Source organism: Psammomys obesus, unplaced genomic scaffold (genome assembly GCF_907164565.1).
Source record: "Psammomys obesus unplaced genomic scaffold, mPsaObe1.curated_primary_1811, whole genome shotgun sequence".
In the NCBI taxonomy this organism is placed as follows: Eukaryota; Metazoa; Chordata; class Mammalia; order Rodentia; family Muridae; genus Psammomys; species Psammomys obesus.
Genome location: NW_026596101.1, coordinates 609037 through 631661, shown reverse-complemented (window position 1 = coordinate 631661; position 22625 = coordinate 609037). Strand labels below are relative to the sequence as shown.

At 51.4% G+C, this 22625-nt stretch overlaps 1 protein-coding gene across 5 annotated transcripts in view; it reads right to left on the bottom strand.

Annotated features, from left to right (window-relative positions):
* The window catches only part of Atp2b2 (ATPase plasma membrane Ca2+ transporting 2), a 261718-nt gene that overhangs the window by 97285 nt on the left and 141808 nt on the right, over positions 1–22625 (bottom strand). For all 5 annotated transcript variants that reach the window (XR_008722662.1, XM_055628526.1, XM_055628523.1 and 2 more), the window contains one exon: positions 4091–4604. Coding sequence is in view for 4 of the 5 variants with exons in the window: in XM_055628526.1 (XP_055484501.1) it covers positions 4091–4289 (199 nt within the window). In the remaining variant the exon portion in view is untranslated. The remainder of the gene's footprint in view (positions 1–4090; positions 4605–22625) is intronic.

Below are 22625 nucleotides of genomic sequence, written 5' to 3'. Positions count from 1 at the left end.
CCCCCACCGTGAGACACTCAGTGATAAACGCCTGACAGGGACCTGTCCCAGGCACCCTTCCTGTGGGGTCAGGGAAGGAAGGGTAAGGCCACAGAGCCTCATGTGGCTCAGGGCCATGCTGGGCATGGGGAACCAGAGCTACCTGTCTCATGGGTGTTCCATGTCCTTACCCTCGGGGCCCCAGCTCCATCCCCCGCAGGGAGGGGTACCAGGCATGCTTGCCTCTTCCTCACTCCTGCTTCTCATTCTAGATAACTGCTTATGTGTTTCCACAGGGTCACCCCAGAAAACAATGCAAGCTTCTGCCCTAGGCCTGGACCTCCAACACTGGTCCTCCTCCCCCGCACTTTCCACCTCCTTAGAGAGCACATACAATCCTCACTGGGGACCATCTTATCTGTTCCCCTAACTCCTTCACAGGGCCAGGGGCATTGGACCGCTTTTAAAAGCACTCAGAATGGTGGCAGCAAAGGTGACCTGCATTACCTGGGCTGTATCAATGGATTATGGAATCAAGTGGCCACCAGGTGCTGCTGTTTTCCCTACGCACAGATAAGGTGTCAGAGGCCCTGGAAGTTTCACAGAGCTCTCTTGGCTTTAAGAGAAAACCATGCTTTCTTGAAGAGAAAGCCACAGATGAAACCCTACCATCCCAGGCTGGAAGAGCATGTAAGGAGAATTATCAGCAGTGAGTGGGGAAGGGCATTGTCCAACAGTAGACATGGAACTGAGTGCAGAGGGGCACAGATGCACTGGCCTCATGGGATGTCTCTAAAGTCAGACCTCTGCGTAGATAAGCCGGGACTGCTGACAAACAGGAGCCGGGTCCACAAAGTGCTGCGGGCAGAGTCACACTGCTGGAAGCCTCAGGTTCCATCTATCACTCAGAGAGATTTCTCCCTAAATTCAGCTGGCTGAAGTGGAGGCTGCCATAAACAGGGCTGGGTCAGTTTCCTGCTCCAGCTCTCTGATCTCCGTAGCATCTGAATGGCACAGGTTGCCAGAACGGCCAGTATGGTTCTCCATCTGGAGCAGGCACAGCCCAGACCATGTGACTTCTGAAGGAGAGGTGGGGGCTCGGAGTTAAGCACTGTTTGAAAACCAGAAGGTCAAATACAGCAGGGTAGACACCGAACCTGAGACAGCAGGGGGAAAAGTGTTACAGGAGCTCAGCCATACTTAGGCTTGGCCTACCGGGGAGTGTCCCTGGGTGTGATACTGTACTCATTTAACAGTAGTGGTGGCCTCCACATGTCTGCAGAACACCAGCTACGGATCCGGATAATCATACATCACTCTGTTAGGAGAACACGACTGCTTCTTCCATAACGCCAATAACAACAAAAGCCATTGCTGCTGGGTACCTAGATTCTGGATACTTGGTTTGAGTCACTCAGTATGCATAACAACAACTGTATTCAATGGGAAGTGGCAACGTTCTGTCTTGGGACTGGACTGTCAGGTCCTCTGAGCTGCTTCACATTGTCCTCATAAGCCTAGAAGGTCACTGCAATCATTAGCTCCATGGAGACCATGGAGGCACATAGAGGCTGAATAACATGCCCAGAGTTCCTTAGCTGGAGAGTGGCAGAGCTGGGATTTAAACCCAGGTCCTTCACATCTGGAGATCTGCAGCAGTTTGCCCCTTTGCTCTCCCCTATGTTTCCATCTCTCCTGCCGCCCTGAAAGAACTTTCTAGAAACCAATATAGCAGGATTGGTTAATCCAGTGATGGCTTTCCCTCCATAGAGATCTTTCTTCTTAGAAACCTCAGATCTAGGGAAGCAAAGCTCAGAGAGGACAAAAGCCCAGAAGCACAGGGCTGGCTGAGCAACAGACAGAGGAAAAACCATTCTGTCATTTATACCTAGCTTCTAACTTCTTACCATGTCCCATGTGTATGGACTTTTGCAAGAAGCAGCATTCTGTGTCATGATCACACACGTTCCTGTCTCCTCCATAGCCAAAGTCCAAACATCTCTTCCAGGGAGCCTTCTAGATCCTCCCTGTCCACCTGCCTCACCACTCCTGGGCACACCAGCTGTCCCTGAGCTCACTCCCAGTACCTGCTGTGTGGACGCCCAGCTGCTGGAGGGCTCTCAGAGTGTCACTGGACAGCTAGTCAGCCTTCTTTGGTGGCAGGCAACCAGGCTGGGGGCTGGGTTTACACAGGAAGGAGGCAGAGTTCTTATCCTCAGGTTCACACTTGCTCCCCAGACCCCTCCAGCAGTACAGAGCAGACGACTGTATGAAAATGGTTCTGTTTAGTGCTAGAGTTAGGTAATGCATGGCCCCACACGCTGGAGTCCAGAGAGCTTGGCTAGTGGAGGTGGGGTCGTTAATCTGGGATCCACAGCTCTTAGAGACCCCAAAGCAGTGAGCCACATCTGTTTTCAACAGTCTGCTCTTTGCCTGTGGAGATGGTCACCGCCTCCACTAGCTTCTCCCTAGAACTAGGACCCAGAGACATTGAATGGTCTTCCATTCAAAGGCAAAGGCCACTCAGGCATCTTTGTCTCCTGGCAGGCCAGGTACCAGCCAGGTGGCAGGCGAACATGGTCCCTTGTGCCAGAAATTGACTGGTAGGAACATAGGGGTTCGGTGCAGGATCCCCAAGCAGAATTCCCAATATTCTTAGAGCCCCACATGGATGTTTTCAGGTCCAGAGTCAGAACAGATACCTCCTTTATGCCTCCTCTCCCCACCGAATCAGAGTTCTAGCTCAGCCTATAGGCAAGGTATCAGGGAGGGCAGGCAGGAGGGGGAGGGACAGGCTTTCTCAGCTTCACCCAAGAGGAAAGAGCACAGACGCCCAACAGACACTGGGAAACAGCGGGTACTAATATGCGACCATCAGCTTATGTGGCTGGGTCCCAAGGGCCTCATAAGCTCCACAAAGCAGCCTCAGCACCAGTGGGCCAGAGCTGGTGTCTAGCAGTGTCCAGCTATGAACACAGGGCGTTGCGGGAGGGACATCTTTCTCCAAACCTAGCTGCCACCCATATCCCAGACTGCAATCTTTACTTGAGGGAGTAACCGCTATCCACTTACAAAAACCACACTTGCCAATCACTGAGTGCCTACTGCATGCCCGAGCGTGCAGCAAGCTCTTGCACAGGAAGCGTTGGCTTCATATTCCAGAGGAAAGAGGCCCAGGCTCAGGGTAGCCATTGTTCTATGTATGTCACAGGCCTGGGAGAGTCAGGGTAGAGCTCACCCACCTGCGCCTCTGGCTTTGTATAGGGAAGGCTTCCCAAATGGCCACAGTGAGTAGCTAGCAGCGGACAGAGTAGAAATAGAACCCCAGCAAGGCTGGGTTCTCTTTACTCCGCCTCTTGGAGAATGCCCATCTCTGCTTCTGGAAAGGCAGCAAGAGAGTGCTGCTCACTGGAAGCCCCGGGCCTGTTTACCTTGTGAAGTTGTAAGACATCCTCATTCTACTCTCCAGGGCAGAGCCTACGAGGACACCACCATCTTGTCCATCAGAGCCTGTAATTGGCTCCCCAGCCCATTCCCCTCCAGAGTCCCAGCAGTCTTTATCCAGAGCCTGGCTTTGTGACACTGCCACGGCAACCTGGAGGTGGACCACGCTGTGACAACTGGAATTAGCTGCCTGTCTTCAGTGTTGTGGGTCCATATCCAAGCCAGCCATCAGGAGGGCACTTCTGAGGTTTGCTCATGGTAGACAAATGTGGGTAGGAGGTTGGATTCTGAGCTACAATCAGAGTGTGGGACCCATCCTATGTTTGGATACAGGAGAGCCAGACATGGCTTCTCTTTGAGTCCCTTCCAGTCATTCAACTGTCCTGCCTCAAAGCCAGATGCCTCTTGTTCTCACAGAGGTGATAGTGACCACCCCTTCAGGCTGACTTGTCATACTCTTTCCAGAGTACAGCCCTCACCCAACAGTCTTACTGACATTTTCTCCACAAGTGGCATGGGTCAGACATGACTGGTGAGGTTCAACCTCCTTGCTAGAACACAGCTGGGATCTGAAGGCATCAGTGTTTCATCCCCACTGTTAGGCTTTGTGGACACAGGCCCTGGAGCCAGCTCCGCAGCAGCCCAGGCCTAAGCCTCCCATACCTACCTTCAACAGGCGAGGTTTTGAGGCGCCGGCAGATGGCTTCAGTATCCCCGTATGTCTCCTTGATCTTGACCACAGCCTCTGTGCCCCGAAGCTCCATGAGGGAGCGTAGCTCCTCCATGGTACACCCGAACTCGCCCCCATGGCTCGACTCGTTTCTTTGGTTTTTAGAATAAAAGTCGCTGTTGGTCATATCACCCATGTTTGCTGAAGTCTCTGCTCAGGCTGGGCCTGAGGGTCAGCACTGGAAAAGGGCCTTCTGGGTGATGGCTGCGTGCGGCTGTCCTCAGTATACCCTCACCAGAGGGTAGTAGCTTGAGGCGGCCTACTCTGAGTCCCAGGAGGAGGTGATGGCTGAGGTGGGCTGGCAACAGCACTGGAGAGCTCTGAGGAGTGTCCCCAGGAGTGGGGTGAGGTCCAGGGGCCGGAAAGCCTCAGGGCTGTTGACCCAGGAGTCTCCATTCAGTGGGGTCCATGTTGATCCCTGGGGCTGGCATCTACATGGTCGGGACAGCTCCTGTGGAGACAATCACAGAGTGATCGATGAGAGTCAGACATCGAGGTCCCATGGGGCAGGTGCTTAGGAGGATCAAGGAACGGATGTCATCATGCCACCCTCAGGAATCATTGGCCACTCACTCGTGTAGTCTACCACGCATGTCTGGGTCAACATCCCCTCAACACACTGGCATACTGTCAATCCATTGGCTAACATGTTACTCCAGTCCTAAGCTATAACCTGGGAATGCTTCAGGACATAGCTTAACCCCAATGACACACTGGCTTCCCCCACACACCTGGGGTACAAATGCCCTCTTGCCAAATACAGCCCAGATGTGACGAGACACACCAACTGCTCTCTTTGTCCCATCCCACTGTCACATATGTCCCAGCACAGGGATCCATTTCACGTCACCCTGATGGAGACAGCTTTCTGTGCATGCTGTCACACACTGCCACATCTCTAGGCATATAACGGAATGTCCCCTAATAGACACACAGCAGACCTCATTTCCCTTTCTCTGACTGGCCCTCTGTGTTTACACATGCTCTTTGTCCACGCAGTCTGGGACGCAACTCCTCTCCCCACACAGCCCTGACACCTTCCCTACAACACTCTCTCTCTCCGGCCCCATCTCTACCCACAGCCCCCCTCCCCCAATCCTCCGTGCACTCAGACTGGCGACGGAGGAGCCACCACAGGTCTTCATGAGGTTGTCCTTGAGCCCAGAGCTTTGGTTTCAGGAAAGAGCTGGGTTCCAAGGAGCCCTCACCTGGAGCCCCCACCGGTCAGCACCAAGGACAGCAGACAGCAGTCCACAGGGTCCCTCTGGAAGCGAGGAGGAGGAAGGAGTCAACTTCTCCCTGTTTGTCCAGGCCACCCGGGCAGGAGTGCAGTGGCTGTGGGCTGCCAGGGAGAGAATCCAATCTGCCAGGACACCCAACACCAACAGCCGAGGCCCCGGCAAGCGTTGGGTGACAAAGGGCCCCTGCTGAGCTCAGTTGAGCCTGGCACCGGGATCCAGCCCCTCCCATTAGCCACAGCCAAGCAGTGAGTGGGCAGTGAGGAGCAGGGGATAAAAGGAGGAAGGAAGGCAGGCTGGAGCAGCACTCTATCCTCCACCGCTCTGATCGTTCTCTTCACAGGCCTCTTCCCCACATTTTAGGGGCACTGGTCGGTATCAGGTTGGTGTGCTTCATTTTCTCAGTGGGGAACCTCAGAGGGCGAAGGGAGCTTGAGCAGAGCCAAAGGGAGCAAGAGGGTGGAGGAGCCCAGTGGGGATGATGTCCTCCCACCCCCCGCCCCCCGGGGAAATTCTCTCAGATGTGCTGGGCGGGATAGACTGTGCAGGCAAACACTGGCAGGAAACCCCGGCAGAGTTCATGGGGGGGTTCTCCTGTGTGCTGGCTGAGGTATCCTGTGCCATGCCCTAGGAGACACTTCTGAATGCAGGGATTGGAAGCACACCATGGCTTATATACATTGGGACCAACAGTTATCCCATGCAGCAGAGCATGGTGGAGAGATGATGCCCCAAGAGGAGGCCTGGGCACCAGAAATAGTGTGTGCCTGGACTTCCCTCCAATGCAGAGGTGGCCACATCCCCAGAGCTCATGAGGTCTGACTCACCTCAGAATAGACTCAGACTTGCTATGTAGCAGAGGATGACCTTGACCATGAACTCAGGAGCCTCCTGCCTATACCTCCCAAGTGCTGGGCTTACATGTAGGTACCACCACACAAGGCCTTTCTCCTCTATTTCTTAAACACATACCATACATACATCAGATAACATGCGAAGAGATCTCTGAACATGTAGTAGTACGTATGAGTGTCATACATGCAGGTCAGCAGCTTACCTAGTAACACACACACACACACACACAAACACACACACACACTTCATACAGTATCATCTGCTAGGAGCTAAGTTCCAAGGATGCGGGCAGTGTACATAATGCGTTGCTCTGACTAAAACGGTATCTCAGTATTCACCCTGTAAATAACTACGGGTAAATGAATGAAATAAAGAGCAAGTAATGTTTCAATGAGGTTTTTTTTTTTTGTTTTTTTTGTTTTTTTTTTTTTTTTTTTCCTTTTTGAGGCAGTATCTCTTTCAGGCTGTCATCCAGTGACCTTGAACTCCTGGTCCTCTGGTCTTTGTTATCCAGAGACAGGCAGCACAGGCATGCCCTACCATGCCCTGCTTCCCATTGGGTCTTTACAACCCCATTAGGTGGATATTATAATTAAGCCCATTTTACTGACAAAAAGAACGAGCCCCATGGGAGTGAAGAAATTTATCCATGGTCACAAAGCAGGGGAGATGTTAGGGAATTTTTAAGCTTTGGATTGTAGGCCACCGCCCCATAGGAAGGGCCTGGGTGGATCTGTTCTAGGGAACAAGGCCTCTTTGGAAAGTGCTCGAACCTGACTTGGCCTCACCATTCTTCCCATGGCTACAAGAGACTGCAGGTCCTCAGCAGGATCCTGCGCCCAGCATACAGCAGCTGTAAGAGGTATGGGGAGCTCTCTCAGAGCACAAAGTTGGAGGAGGCCTGGGCCCCACATAGAGGGGACACAGGGCTGGGTGTGCTGAGCAGCACACTTCCTACTGCAGACTGCATCTTGCGGAAGTCCAAGAAAATAAGAGAGAAAGATAGAGGGGGAAAAAACCCAAACAGCTGGAGAAGATGATGGCTGAATAATACAGAGTGATGTGTAGGCAAGATGAAGATCAAATGAGGTGGAGCACCTTGGGCCCCTGTTGATGTCTGGAGATGTAAGGTGGGTCTGAGCTCAGGGTAGGTGGACCTCTTGCTAGAGGAAGGGGCTGACTAGAAAACTTCTAGAGCAGCTTTGGCTTTCTCGAGAATAAGGAGTCACTTTTGTTTACAACCAGGAAGGTCTCTTGGTCCTCAGTGCCCGGCAACAGTGTGGGTAGGAAAAGGCAGAGGCAGAGGCAGGTGCATCTTTGCAATTTCTTAGCCTGATGCTTAGTGGCAGAAAGAGTGTGGTAGGACCAAGCTCTTCTGTGATGTGCATGTACTATCACACTGTTGGCATATGGAAAGGCATTTATTGGGTACTCACTGGGTGCTAGGCGCCTTAGTATGTTACAGGGATAAAATCTATCATCTCAGAGATAAAGTCTAAAGAGCAGTGGCTCTGGAAACTTCCATGCATAGGCTTAGATGGTGTCTTTTTCACCTCCCAGAAGAATGGAAGCAAACTAAATTTAATTTCATCATCTTACAAATGAGGTAAGGGCGTGAGAGCATCTCTCTCATAAGCACTCCTCTGCCTTGGTGAGTTATTGCATGTGACATACTGAGGACCAATCCCAGTGCACAGGAAGCACGAGGAAGTGATTATTAATTAGTACAACCACTTGAGAGCTGGATGGCATCACAGAACATATGTGGAACTGAGGCAGAGGAAGTGACTAAATTACCCAGGCTCATGTGGGTTGGCAGCAGTGGACCTGGAATTTGAACCTGGGCAGCACGGGTACAGAGACTCGCTTATTCTGGGAGCTCCAGGACCTTGCCTTGGGATGCTCCTTCAAGGACTTCTCATGAGGCCTAAACCAAGCACCATGTGGGAAACAAAGTGGCTTGCAAACCACAAGGGGCTTTTAAACCTGAGGTGCTGTTTTCTCTCCATCCCTTGATACCCATGGCATGGCTTACAGGCACTGATAATTACTTCTGTGACAGCACAAGCCAAGAGAATGGTTAGCAGCAATTATCTCCGTGATCACAATAGCAGGCACAAGTTAACGGGCTTCTATTGATATTAAAGACTATGGGTTAGGATGAACTGATTTTGAACCCTATCCATCCAATGCCTCACCCATCTGCCCACTTGCCATCTATCTCACTTTCTTCCCTCTGCCTACCTAGCCCTCCATCTATCCATCCATCCATTTGCCCACCCACACATCATCTCTCTTTCTTTGCTTCCCTCCACTTAATTCATCTACCCATCTACTCACCCATCCACCCACCCACATATCCCTCTACCCATAATCTTTCTACCCTCTTATCAGTCAATCCATCCTTCCATACATCCATCTACCCATCCACTCATACACAATCCCATCCACCCATATATCCACTTATCTGTCATCTTTCTGCCACCTATCAGTCTGTCCATCCAACTGCACCCTATTCACCCTTCCTTCCTTTTTTCCTTCCTTCCTTTCTTTCTTCTTTTGCCTCCCATCCCCTCTCTCATCTTCCTTCTATCCAAATATCAGTCTATTCGTTATACATCTACCTTCCTCTCATCCACCCATCTCTTCAATGACAGTTTTGTGGGAACCCATTTAGTGCCAGACAATGAATAATCAAGACATGGTCCCTTCCATCTAAGGACTAACCAACAGGGTGACAATGAAAATCATGCATGACTTCCATGACTTGATGTGCTTGCTATCATGGAAAGTCCTGGGTGCTGCACCTTGAGTAGGTGACACCTTTTCTTGCACATAAATAGGAAGCTGTTCTAGAAAAAAAAAAAAAAGAAATACATAACTGTCTGTCAGGGAAGATGGGAGGAACTGTGTGAGGAGATCGAGAGGGATGGAAGTCTGGGGTAACCAAGTCTTCCAATGCTGCTCATGGTCCCCATCTCTGCATCTCACAGGCCCCTGTACACAGTCTTCCCCATTCTGGGTGCCTTATTTTCGTATTTTTAAATTGCACAGCTTCCTTTGGGATGTGACTTGCCTGGGAGAGATGATCAGTTCAAAATCATGGGGTTCCTAGCCACAGAAGCACTTGGTGGAACCCCAGTGATCTCAGGCAGACAAGAGGAGCCAACAACTCGAAAGCGTGTGCTAACTATCAGCCAACCTGTCCCAACAGCCCTGCAGCAGCCACATTTGCAGCACTTGTCTACACCGAGGCCTTGGCCTTCCCAGCAGCTGCCGTCCTTCCTGGCTTGAGTGTCCTTTTCTCAAGTGTCTCTGACCATCCAGCCTAAATATGTGCCCCTGGCTTGGTGCATAAATCATACTTTATTACTCAGGCCTGGTGAACTATCCTCTTTTTATGAGAGCTGGAGAACCACAGATGGACAAGAGCCATGCCTCCCGTGGAGACAGCATAGTATTGGCACCTACATGTATTCCATAAATGTTTGGTGAAGGAATGATGCGCTAGGTCAGCCCTCGGGCTGCCGTATATGAGATGGATGGATATACTGATAGGTGGGTGGGAGAATGCTGAATGTCATCTTTCATATATAATTTACCATATATATATACATGTAGGTAGGTACATATATACACACACATAGATACATATACATATATGCATGTATATATATATGGTGGGTGGATGGATGAGTGGGTAGGTAGATGAATGGAGAGAGGAAAGGAGAAAGGAAATTGGATGTGTGCATGGATGGATGGATAGGTGTGTAGATGGAATGGAGGGAAGGGGGTAGGCTGAATAACAGCAGGTCACACAGCCCTCCATGCATGCCTAGCTTCTGTGGTGTGACCTTGATCAAGCCTCTTTCTCTCTGGGCCTCAGTTTCCCATGGGACAAGTGAAGAGAGTATACTAGCCTTCTTCAGGGCCCTTCAGGTTCTGAAGCTCCAAGCCATTCAGAAACCAGGACATTGTGACAATATTGGATTTCTGAATTTTGATTTCACGTTAGCATCTGAATGAGTCCACACTGTTAGAGCTCAGTGAGTGAGGAATAGGTTAGGGTTCTTCAGAAGAAGTCTTTACCAGGAGAGACAGTGGCAGAGGAAGGAGATTTTTTACACATGCACATATGGGTTAATTTTGATATTATATATAAACCTATAAATTATATAGATGTGAGCTAATTTAACAAAGAGGGAATCTATATTTCAAAGGGAAGATTTAAAAAAAGCAACCCCTAGCTCAAACCAACAGCTTTTCTGATCTGAGCTCAAGCATGCCTGGTAGCTGGGACGGTTGCAAATGAACTGTCTGGCTAAAAATAACTCCTGGATGCCAAATACTTCTGTTTTAAGAGGTGCTGAATTTAAATGCCACCTGAATATGTATTTTTAAAGTCACCACTTTCTTTGAATCATCTCTGGCAGAAAGAGCTGATATGAGGACACAATGTGGAGGTCCCAGGCCACCCAGGTCGGGCCTTACTGCTTATATGGCTCTGGCAGAACTCATATCTCCATGCCTTAGTCTTGTCCCCACGCTCCCCAGCCACTACCCCCCACCACAAGACAGAGACCATCCAGTCAGGCTTGGAGGATTTTGTAAGGGTTAACAGAGACGGAGCTTGGCACAGCCCCTGGTAATAAGAAAGTGTTGGTTACTCGGTGAATGGTCATTTTATTCACCTTCTGCTTCTAACTTGCGAAACTGGACTAAACTGAGTGCTGCCTTTAAAACAACCCAAACTGGGCTTTGCTGCCCGTTGGAGAGTCCTCATCCCTGCTTGGGTACCATTCAGTCAGCTCAGCAAATAGGTGTTGTCTCCTTTGCTCTGGTCTAAATGAACTAATTATTTCTCCCTCGGGATAGGGCATTTTCTTTTCCCTCCTAGCTACCTATTCTGGTGGTGCAGGAGAGCTGGGTAGGAGGCCAGAGAAGCAGAAAGCTCATCCCAACAGGCAGAGACAGAGACAGGGTTCTTGTACATCTCTTTTGGGAGGAGGTAGTTTTTCTGCACATGTGTGCTAAAAAGGAAAGAGACTGATGGTCTTGGGTGAGCAGGGGTGGAGGAGTGCAGGCGAGTATGGGGCTTGGTTTAGCAGGTATGTGTTATGTTGGGTGTGTTAGTGTCTATGGGTAGACCCAAGTCAGGGATGTGAAGGATGGGGAGGTCCTCAGAGGGATCCCAAAGAATACGAGGAACCGCACAGGCCACTGGATAGGTACATGGGAGTGTGGAAACGTGATTGAGCCAGAGAGATCTGTGCTACCTCCATCGGAATGTTTGAGCCCTGCAGTGCACGTGTGCATGAGGGCTCGTCAAAGCTGACAACCTCAGCTCTGTATCCTCACAGCTGAGGAATGAGAACAGGGGAAGAGGAGCTGAAAATGAATACCTCAGAAGCAAAGTTACTGCTATTTTTAGGCAACTGCTATTCTGTTAACCAGAAAAGGAAACTCTAAAAAAGAAGGAAAAAAAAAAAAAAAGAAAAGAAAAAAAATTCCCACAGAGAGAGAGAGAGAGCCTTGAAAGCCTTGCAGATACAAGTGGCAGAAGCAGGGCAGGCAGTTAGGGACCTGGGGCTTCTTCACAGTGTCTCCCCTAGTGTCAACTTCCTCCCCGTCCCTGGTCTCCAGAGGAGCTGCCAATGGTGGGTGGGGACAAGCATTCATCTCTGGTTTTTCGGGTTCTTCATACACATATCTGTGTATCAATTCAACTACCTGCCTGCTCATATTCATCCACCTAACCATCCACCCACCCGCTTAACTGTCAGTGTACCCACCTACCCATCTACTCATCCATCTATACACCCACCTACCACCTAACATCTATCTACCACCCACATAGCCATATACCCACCCACCCATGTGTAAGCATCTTCTCATGTCTCCACCCATCCACTTAATTATCCATCTATATGCCTACCTACCACCTATCAGTCCATCTCCCGCCCACCTATTCATCCACCTGTATGCTCACCTACTATGCAACCAGCCATCTACTCACCCACCCACCAAACCATCCACCCATTTATACACCCACCCACCTAACCAATCGCCTATCTATCCATCCACCGCCCACCCACCTAAATGTTCATCAATATGCCTACCCACCCACCTAATCATGCATCCACCAAATATCCATACATATGTCATCTACCCACCAACCCCCCATCCAGCCATTTATCCAACCACCCATTCATCACTCACTACCTGGCCACCCATAAATCTACCTGTCCACCCACCCGCCTAACCATTCATCCATCTACCAACCACCCCCTGACTATTCATCTGGTCACCACCTACCCACTACTACCTAGCAATCCATCTTCCCAACACCCACCACCTAGCCATCCATCCATCTGCCCATCATGACCTAACCAACCATCCACCCACCTAAGCACACACCCAACAAGGTACATCTCGGGTCCTATCCAGAATACCGGGCTGATAGGGAGGGAAGTGAAGTACTCAGATCCTTCTTCCTCTATACAGGATTTGCTCATCCTGTACAGGATTTGCAAGTGACATGCAGGTCAGGATCTGGAGGTTGAATTGGGAAATTCACACACAATTTTTGGTTTAGTGCTTTTAAGAATATGAACAAAATATTTCTTGCTCAGGCATCACATCCTCTGGGTCTTGGCTGTGGCTTGACCACTATTGCCAACAGCAACTGTATGGCAAGAGCCTTCCATGGTTGTTTCTAATTTCCAGGCAAGGAGGCTGGAGATCCAAGATGTAACAATGGTCAAGGTCATAGGGTAGAATTTGAAACACCTGAAAAAGATCTGCTATGGCCCCAAGCCTTTGTTTATCTGTGGCTCGTAACCTTTTGCCAAGCATATCCTTGGATGGTGCCTCCACCTTCCTGCCTCAGTTTCCTCTTCTGTAAAGTGAGGCTTTGTGTTGGACAGACACTCAACTTGAAGGGTCATTTTAGTGACACCTTTAAGGATCCTCCTGCCCCTTGATGCTTGTTTCTTAGGAACACAACTTCCTGGGCTTTCTTTTTGCTACTGGTCTCCAGAAGGAAGGATTTCAGGCCCAGTCTGGTTGGCTACAGGCAGAAGGAAGGGAAACACCCTGGAATCAGATGCATGTGCCAGTCATAATTCACCATCTGCCTGTGATGTTCACAGCTTCCCGCTGCAGCCTCTGTACAGGAGTGTCTGCCTTACAGCGTGCTTGCTTTGGGTGCTTCAGGCTCAATGACCTTTCCATTGAAGAAATCTATGCGTCTCCTGACCAGGCTAAAACAGTCAAGTCATTAGCAGATGGACACAAAGAGGGCTTAATGCAGCAAAGCATTGGGAAGGTCTATTCTGGGTTGCAGGTGAGGGATGCACAGTGAGAAGGCTGGGGATGGTGGTAGACCAGAGTTGGGATGGGTGAGTTGGATATTATCCCATATGCCTCAGTCAGCCCTCAGATTCATTCCCTGCCCCACCACAGCACGGAACTTCATTAGATTCTTTCTGCAGTCCTGAAAGCTCACAGCTCCAAGATCCCCCAGATCAGAGTCCAAAGACTCTGTCCTTTTCTGGCTCCCTCTGCTCTCCCCAGTTTCCCACTCTGCCCTCACAGGCTACAAGGAGAGCCTTGATGGAAGGAAGAATAACCACATTGGGGTTGAAACCTCTACACGCTGAGGACATGTAATCTCAACAATGCTGGCACCTTCTCTCCATCAGCTCAGGATCCTTGCCATTCTCTTTGGTTTCCATTAAAGCAAAGCTCTTGTGGATAGAATACTATGAGAGATAGTCTTCTAGCTGGCTGATGCGGAAGGCTGGGGCCCAGTGAATAGCCTCTGGTGATGAAATGTTGATAGATGAGCGGGGAAAGTGCCGAGAGCCACAGGGTATCAGGGAACCTGATAACATCGGTCCTCTGCTACCCCCTGCAAGCTGACCGCAGAAGTTGGCATATGAGCTGTCCACATGGTCCTGACTCTTGCCTCTAATCCAGCACCCACAGGAAGACAACAGGGCAACAGGCCCCACTCGGAGCTGTCCCTATGGCTGGGGTGCTGATCTGGAGGGAGGGTGGAAGAGAAGGAGGGCCTGACAGGGAGCTGTCCATGGGCTCTAGTTCTGATAAGACAAAGTGTTATAACTGCTCCTAAGCTGTGCAGGACAAGAAGGATAGCTGTCAGGCTGAGGGACTGAAAAAGTCAGTGTTAGAGTCTGTGGAGCTGAGATACAATATATGGGTTCTGGGAAGAGAGAGTACTGGGTTTTCAGGAGTTCTTGAACAGGTACAGGTAGGTTACCCCTCACATCCAACAGAGACTCAAAGGGTGTCTCTCACGAAATAGGGGCTGTTGTAGTGGACACACCTAGGCAGAATGATGACACCCTGCAAAAGACCACTCAGTGCCACTTAATTACATGGGCAGAGAAGCCATCAGTACATCATTACCACTTGTCCCCAACTCCAGAAGGGCTAGCAACCAGTGATTTACTCTTTGTTTCTGTGCCTGGTCCTTGGGTCCTGGCTCTTACCAGAACTGAGGGCAGAACTTAGGTTTTTGGGAAGCCTCTCACTGAACTTATCAAGTTCTTATCTCCATGGGGAAGGGAGGGAAATCCATACCCAGAAGTGCCTAAGTTGGGAGATTGTTTAAAATAGCTCAATGAGTCCCTTGGGACCTAGACTAGAGAAGCAGAGAGAAAGTGCTCCTATGTAGCCTGAGTTTTCAGAAGTCTGTGGGATTATGGGGAACAGAAAAGACAAAGTAAGATTCTTGGGTCACAGGAGCGGAGAAGTCAGAATGATCCTGTGGTATGTGGTACCTTTTAGCATAGGCCAGCCGCTGGCATTTCTCTTTATGCTTCAAATGAGGGGTCCCTGTATATATATATTGTTGCCATGCCAGAGCCCAGGTTATCTCTATACAGAGGCTCCCTGGAGGAAGGCCAGCCATCTCTGTGATACCTTTAACTTGGTCTAAGACTTAGAGGAAGGGAATCAAAGGCCAGGAAGCCACAGTGGCTGTGGTTGAGCTTCCTCCCCATGGTAAAAGTGTCATTTCTTTTATTCTATAATGGCATCTTCAGTGGGGCTTGAGGTCCCTAGAACAGAGCTGCTTAGAGAGAGTTCACTGAGGGCTGCTTGTGTTAACACCCATCTGAAGGTGGTTGAAAACAACTAACTCCAGGGACTTCCATCTCCAGGTCTTTGCCTGTGATGTCCCCTTCCATGCTCCTTCTTCCTGCTTCTCAGGGGTTTTCCTAACAATGCATGCCCTGGACTCTCTGGGGCTTTCTGTGGTTCTATCATTGGAATTTGTAATATCTCCCCTTCCCTGGGCAATGCTGCCTACCTGGCACCAGCTTGCATCCCAACATAGGTGTTTCCACCCTGTCTTCTGTCATCTACAACTGACCTTCCTATGGCTGCCAAGTGTCCCCTGCAGCGATGCCCTGGGCCTTCAGACTTTCTCAGATTGACGTATCCTTCTGTAGGACCTGTGATCTTTGTGGAACCTAAACTTCCTGATGACACATGCTTCCTTCACAGCCAGTCAGTTGCCTGGACCTAAACAGCTCCCTTCTCCCCTCCTTAGGCTCTGTACTTTGATGCACCCAACTCACTCACATCCTGGGGCTCCTAGGCCCTGCCTGCCCCACACCCTCCTTTCACCCTGCTGCAGCAAGGGCAGTGCCAACAGCCACATACAAGAGGCCCCTAAGGGGCAAAAGCGACATGGTAGTCTGTAAAACCTTATCCCACAATAGTCCAGGATAAGGACATCTGATGCCATTTTTTTTTTTTTTTTTAAGATGAGAAGTTGAGGCTCAGGCAAGTAAAATAACAGCTTCCCCAGGAACATACAGCTTATGGGTGACACTGGTCAGAGTAATTCCCTGCCCAGTGTTGGCATCTGTAAACCTCCTCACTGAGACCTGGTGCTGTGATGGAACATCACCTTTGTCTGGGGAGATGACTCACAGAGAAGTGCTGTCCACACAAACATGAAGGCCTGGACTCAGATCCCCAAACCCCATGTGAAAACCTGGAAATGGCTGCCTGTACCCATAGTCACGGAACCGAGGGTCAGAGACAGGTGGATCCTGGGGGCTCCCTGGCCCGCCTTCCAGTAAAAACGGTGAGCTTTCCATTCCTCAAAGCAATGAGGAAAGAGACAGGAGGAAACTGGACTCCCCTCTCTGGCTTCTACACACGTTTATAGAAGAATAAGCGTCTACACACTCATGTGCACATACCACACACACACCTCACCACAACCCCCAGACCTTCACAATACAATATGACACACACATACCACACCACACACTTATATCATATCTCTACACACCACACCACACGCAAATCCTGTATCCTTAATCCACACACCACACCAAACAAATATACACACACCACACACACAAGCCATACACATACATACACAATACGCTACACACCTGAAGCACATCTGTACACCACACCATATACATAACACACATATAACATGTATCATACACACATACGCCACACTTACACACCAGGGCCACATACCACACCCACACACCACACACATACCGCACCGTATACATACATACGAACCCATGCCACACACATACCATACACACAACCACATACCACTCCACACACGCCATACACACACGCCACACAATATGCCACACACACCATTACACACACACACACACACACACACACACACACTCACACACACACTCACATCGCCTGCTACCCTCCCACACTAAAAGCCTTCAATAGCTCCCTGGTGGCTGTTTTTAAGAAACCTAGTCAGGGCCTGGCCTTCAGGATCCTGACCAGCTGGCTCCACGCCAGCTCCTGGGCCTCTGGTCTAATGGCACCATCTGCCATTTCTGATCTAATTCATGCTCCTGCCCCCCCACCCCTGCGCATGTCCCCTCTTCCAGAGTATCCAGGCACCAAGTCTCCGTTAACCACAACTTTACTTCCAAGCCAAGCCCTAATGCCAACTTCTCTGTAAAGTTCTCTGTGTCCTGCCCCACTCCAGGGTCCCGCCCTCCCTGCTGCCAGCACCTCGACAGGCTCACTCCTCAACGCCACAACCCCCGTTTGCCAGCTCCCACCCTTGGAAGTGTGGCCACTCTGAGAACACAGTCCTCAGCCAGGCTGGACTCCACCGCTGCTGGCTGCGCCCTTCACTGATGGAGGGCATCCAGGACAGAGGCTTCAGGGTGAGGTCTGTACCTCACAGCTGAAGTTGGTGGGCTTCCTGAGGTTGCCAAGAGTCCCCTGTGGAGGGGCTCCCTGAGATGTCCTCAGCATCCTGTGAGTCCCATGCTCTTTGTGGCAGGACCAGCTCCGCCTGGCGCTCTCTCACCAAGGGCATTCCCTACGCCTTGCATGCAGGTATGGCCTCCGCAAGCCCAGCTCCAACCCTGTGGTGCAGCAGCTACCAGGACCTGACTTCATGTATGAGGAGGCAGATTCCTGGAAAGCTGAGGAAGTTGTCTGGGGTCTCCTGCTGTTGTGATCTGAACTTCAGAAGACCGCTGCCCAGGCCCCTGCTCCAAATTACCAGTGTGACATAATGGCTGCCCTGGTGGGGGGACACACAGCTGGGAGTCAAGTGGGAAAGTGTCCCAGCCCTTCTGGTCCAATGGAGGTCAGGCCCACATGGTCACCATGCCCAGTGTTAGGGCCTGTAGGGATATATACAACCCAGTCTTCTTCCTTAGTCTCTCCCTTGGCCACTTCAGTCCTGGGGGTCAGAGCCAAGACACTGAGTCTATGAGAAGATGTTCAGGCCATGTAGGGAGTGTGGGGCCTACAGTGTCTCCCTTGGCGTGTCCTGTGTGTCATCTGTTGGTCTCTGTCTCCTAGAATCGCATGCCCTGCAGGCTTCAGGCTGGTAGGCTGGTCAGTGACTGTCCCAGCTAGAAACAACAGAAGGGGGGCTGGCTCACTCTGCAGCCCTCCCCTGATTTGGCACGGCTGTCCCCGGCCATTTCGGAGACACACAGAATCCACTTGGTACGTTGAACAGATGGTGCCACCTCTAAAAATAACTGTGCTGTACCACACTCCCGGCACAGCCGAGGCCTGCAACAGAAGGGGGTCCGGGTAGGGGTGGGGGCTTGCTAGATGCTCTCACCAGCCATCTGTGAGGGGACAGATGCGAATGCAGCCTCCTGGGGAACAAGGGCCCAGAGGACCCTACCCTTGTTAAAGCTATGCGCAGCCATGGGCTCCATGCCCAGACCCCAAGACGCTCACTCCAAGGCTCACTCCTCTGGACTCCTCATTCTGTGACCCTCAGACAACATCACCCCAGTGGCCCACATGGAGCTCTGAGATCACACTAGCAGTGTGGGTCCACCCCCACCCCCTGACGCTGCCTGTCACCTTCCACCTCATTGTTGGCCTCCAAGGCCCACGGTTTCCAGTAATGGTTCTTCTAGACAACTTCTCTGGTCAGGAGGGCATCTCACCCTGTGGGTCCTTTAAGCATGGGTCATTTCCCTTGCAAGCTACTAGGGCTGCCGGAGTTCCTTTGCCAGGACCTGCGGCTGGACAGGTCTCAGACCCTTCTCTCTGTCTTTGCTGAGGAGCCACGGTAAGGTTGGGTCACCTATCCCTCCTTTCCACATGGGGTTGAGAGGCCGTTGATAGTCCACACTGACCTGGATTAACAGTTTTCTAGAAGAGAAATGGAAGGTGCTGGCCCAGAGCCACAGAGCAGCTGCTGGTGGAGCTGGACACAGGCCCAAGGCCTGTCAGAGGTGTCACCCTCCCGAGCCACCAACCTTCTACTTTCCCAGTGCACCAAGGATGCTCCCACCTTCGCCCTGGCCATGGTTCTCTTTGAGAGCCAGCCCCTCCCCTCCCAGCCAGGCCTGGCAGGCTTGAAGGGGCCTGATGAACTACGCTCACTTCTCGCTAAGGACCAGCCTAAAGCTCCCTTACAGATTCAAACCTCAAACCCTGAGGGTAGCTCCCTCCACCGCTCAGCTCTGTTCTCCCTGCCTGCAACTTCCCTTCTCCATAGTTCTGTGTCTGAGGAGGGCTCTCACCTGGTCCCAGTTCCCCAAGCCCCGCCATGTTGTATTTCACAGTCCCTTCTGATGCCAGGCTCAGATCATGCTGCCTCCGGGTAGTTTCTCCTAGTTCAGGGCTGGGGCTCAGATGCAGTCCCGAAGCTGGGGTCTCTCTGAGTGTGAACTCCACATTACAAGGAACAGGCAAGGTACCACCTTGGTCTCTCTCCAGGGCTCAGACTGGCACAAAGTGGGAACTAGGTCCACAGGCTCAGCTGTGAGTGTCTCTAGTGTTGGACCCCCATTTCCTGCTTGGGGGGGGCATCTAGGAAGGTCATCCCGAGAACAGTGACCCCTAAGAGTACACACGCTCACAAAGCTCAGAAGTGACCCCAAGTCTCCGAGTTCATTTGAATCTAGAGTTGGGGGCAGACCTTGGGGGGGGGGAGCCCCTACGGTGCCTGGGTCCCTCACAGCACCTGGTTACTGCTTGGGTCCACATGCCTCCCTTGACAGGGGGCACATTCCATACCCGTGGCAGCCTGTGCCAATGCACTGTTCCAGAGCCTCCTGGGACAAGCGGGGTTTCTCCTTCCCAACCATCTGTATTGCTATCTAGGTCTCGTGTCTTCTTAGCACCGGACAGGTACCACCTTCCCTCTACGACACAGGGGCATCAAGAGCAAGAGCGGGTTAGCTGTGCAAGCAGATGCATACTAAACTCCGTGTTAGAGTGGGATGAAATGCAAATGGGTGTGTGTATGTTCATGTGTGAACAGCAATGTGTGTGTGTGTGTGTGTGTGTGTGTGTGTGTGTGCGCGCGCGTCAGGCAGGGCCGAATAGTTGCCTATGAGTTTGTGCGAGCAGGGTGCGTCCTGAGGTGGGAAGACAGTGCGTAAGACTTTTTATGTCTATGTGTGTATGTGCATTTGCATACATGCACATAAGCGTGCCTGTGTATGTGCATACACATGTGTCCATGTGTTTGTGTGTGTGTATACATACATGTAGACATGTATGTGTAGGCATGTATGCATGCCTGTGTGTATGTGCGCACACACACACACACACACACACACACACACACACACACACACGCACACACGAGTGAGAATGTTAGGGGGTATGATAAATCCAGGAAAGATGACAGAGCCCTTCTGGTCCGGAACAGGGTTTGATCCCTCCATGTTGGGAAGCCAATGAATAGGGATCAGGGTCATTTTGAAGGGCTCTGGGCAAGAACGAAGGCTATCCTATAGCTGACACTCTGCCACTGTTCCTGACACTGCCACTGGTGGTCCTGAACCCTTCAACCCTGGGGCTCCCAAATCCTGCCAGTAGGCGACTGTTTTCCAGGGAAAGCTGCCATTCATGTGAGTGCCCACCGGTGGCTTTTAGTTTGAAGTTTCAGAGGATCCTCTTGTTAGTTCCATTTCACAGGTGAGGAAATTGAGGCTGGGACTCAGGAGTCTGTGGTGGATGCCACAGGCAGCAACACCTGCAGGTGTGACCTCAAGGCTCATGGCCATGTACACACCTCCGTGGCCATCACTGCCAACCACGTCAGGGAGACGCACAGCTCCTCCTGCTCCCCCACTTCCCCGATTTGGGCTTCAGTTTCCCCACTTTTCCCACAGGAAAGTCAGGCTAGGTGGCTCTAATAGTTGCACGCTGACTCCACTAGGCCTTTGACACAGATGAGTGGGCTCCCTGGCTCACACATTGAACCCTCTGCCCCAGTAGCTGTGTGAGCGCCCCCAAATAATCGTTCTTATAAATGCTGGCTGCTCAACCATCCATGTGTGGAGAGTCTCCCATCTAATAAAACCATAAAAGTCAACTCTGAGCTGCTCTGTGGATCGTCCACTATGTCTCAGCAAATGCTGCTCTTAGCATATATATGTTTGTGCTTTTTAGGCTGGCACACTCCTATTCACCCTCCAGAGCCCAACTCAACAGACCCTTCCCCAGTAAACCATATGCTGACTCCACTCTCCAGGCACAGTCCCGTAAGGGCTCACACATCTCCAGGTGTCCCGCACATACCTGGCAGACATAGCTGGCGCACAACAAGTGGGCACACAGAAAAGCACCCGCAGGAATTCAAGAAAGCGTAAGTCTTGGGCCTGTCCCCTTTCCAACACTTGTGTTAAAACACAAAGGCTGAGTGAGTGCTGAGAGCCTGCTGTATACCTAGCCCTGATCCCGGGGAGCGTCACCACTGAGGTAGACACAGAGGTCAGGAGGGTCACCTTTCTGGCAAGGAGCTGGCCAGATGGATAGGGCCATCTGAGTGAGCAGTGAGAGTTGCCAGGAGCCACCATGTGATGTCACCCCAGGATTGCTCCCTGAAACCCCCCTTTCTCTGTGCCTGTCTTGAGGATGTGCACAGAGGTCCTCAGACAGATTCCCTGATTTTCTTCATTTTTAGAGATGAAGAAACTGAGGTTCGCTAAGATGGAGTGACTGGCCAAGGTCACACAGCTGGGCGCAGCCTGAGCATCAAGCCTGTACCTTGACCTTGTTGACAACCATCTTGGACTTGAGGCACATGCAGTGGCCTTGTGGAGTGCAAGATGGATTTCTGAGGAGGAAAGGCCACAGCCTCCCTCTCCCTCCTCCCAGTCAGAGGGGAGGCATGCAGGGACTGAAGCCTCTTGCTCCAGTGCTGTAAAGAACCCCTGAGGGGATTCTATGGACAGAATTGCCCGACTCTGTGGACAGGTGTGAGGCCAGGCCTAGAGCAGGAGCAGGTGAAGGTCTTTGGCTGACCTGCTTTAGGGTAGGAGGGGGCGGTAAACAGATGGTAGCCCCTTACTGGGCTTGTGGAAGTCAAGTGGGGAACGTGGGAGCTGCCAGCCTGGCCATATCACCTGCTGTCAGAACCAGCCCTGGGTCAGAGGGCTGGCAGCCACCCAGTCCGGATTTGTTGACGAACAGCAGGCCCTGGGGAGGGAGGCTTGGCCACCAGCCTGGCCCTGTTCCATGGCTGCTCCGTTACCTCATTATAAATAAGGGCTGTCACTTGAAGGGACACCATAGTCTAACCTCCTGGGTCTGTGACCATGGAGCATGGAGGAAAGTGGCCACTGCACAGATGAGGAGACTGAGGGTCCAGGAGGGACAGTGATGTACCTGACAAGGTCACTCAGGTGCTAGAGAGACTAGAGAGCAGGGCCTGGAAGCCCTGGAGGGGCCAAGGGTGGGACATGCAAGGAGATACTGCTGGTGCTTGGGTTCTTTGCGGTGCCAGCTCCCGCTCCACTACCATCTGTCTGCCAGGCTATTTCCGTCTGCCTGAAGCACCCAGGGGCCTGCTCCAGCCCCACCCGGCCCAGGGCAGAGAGCAAAGCCTACATGGAGACTGT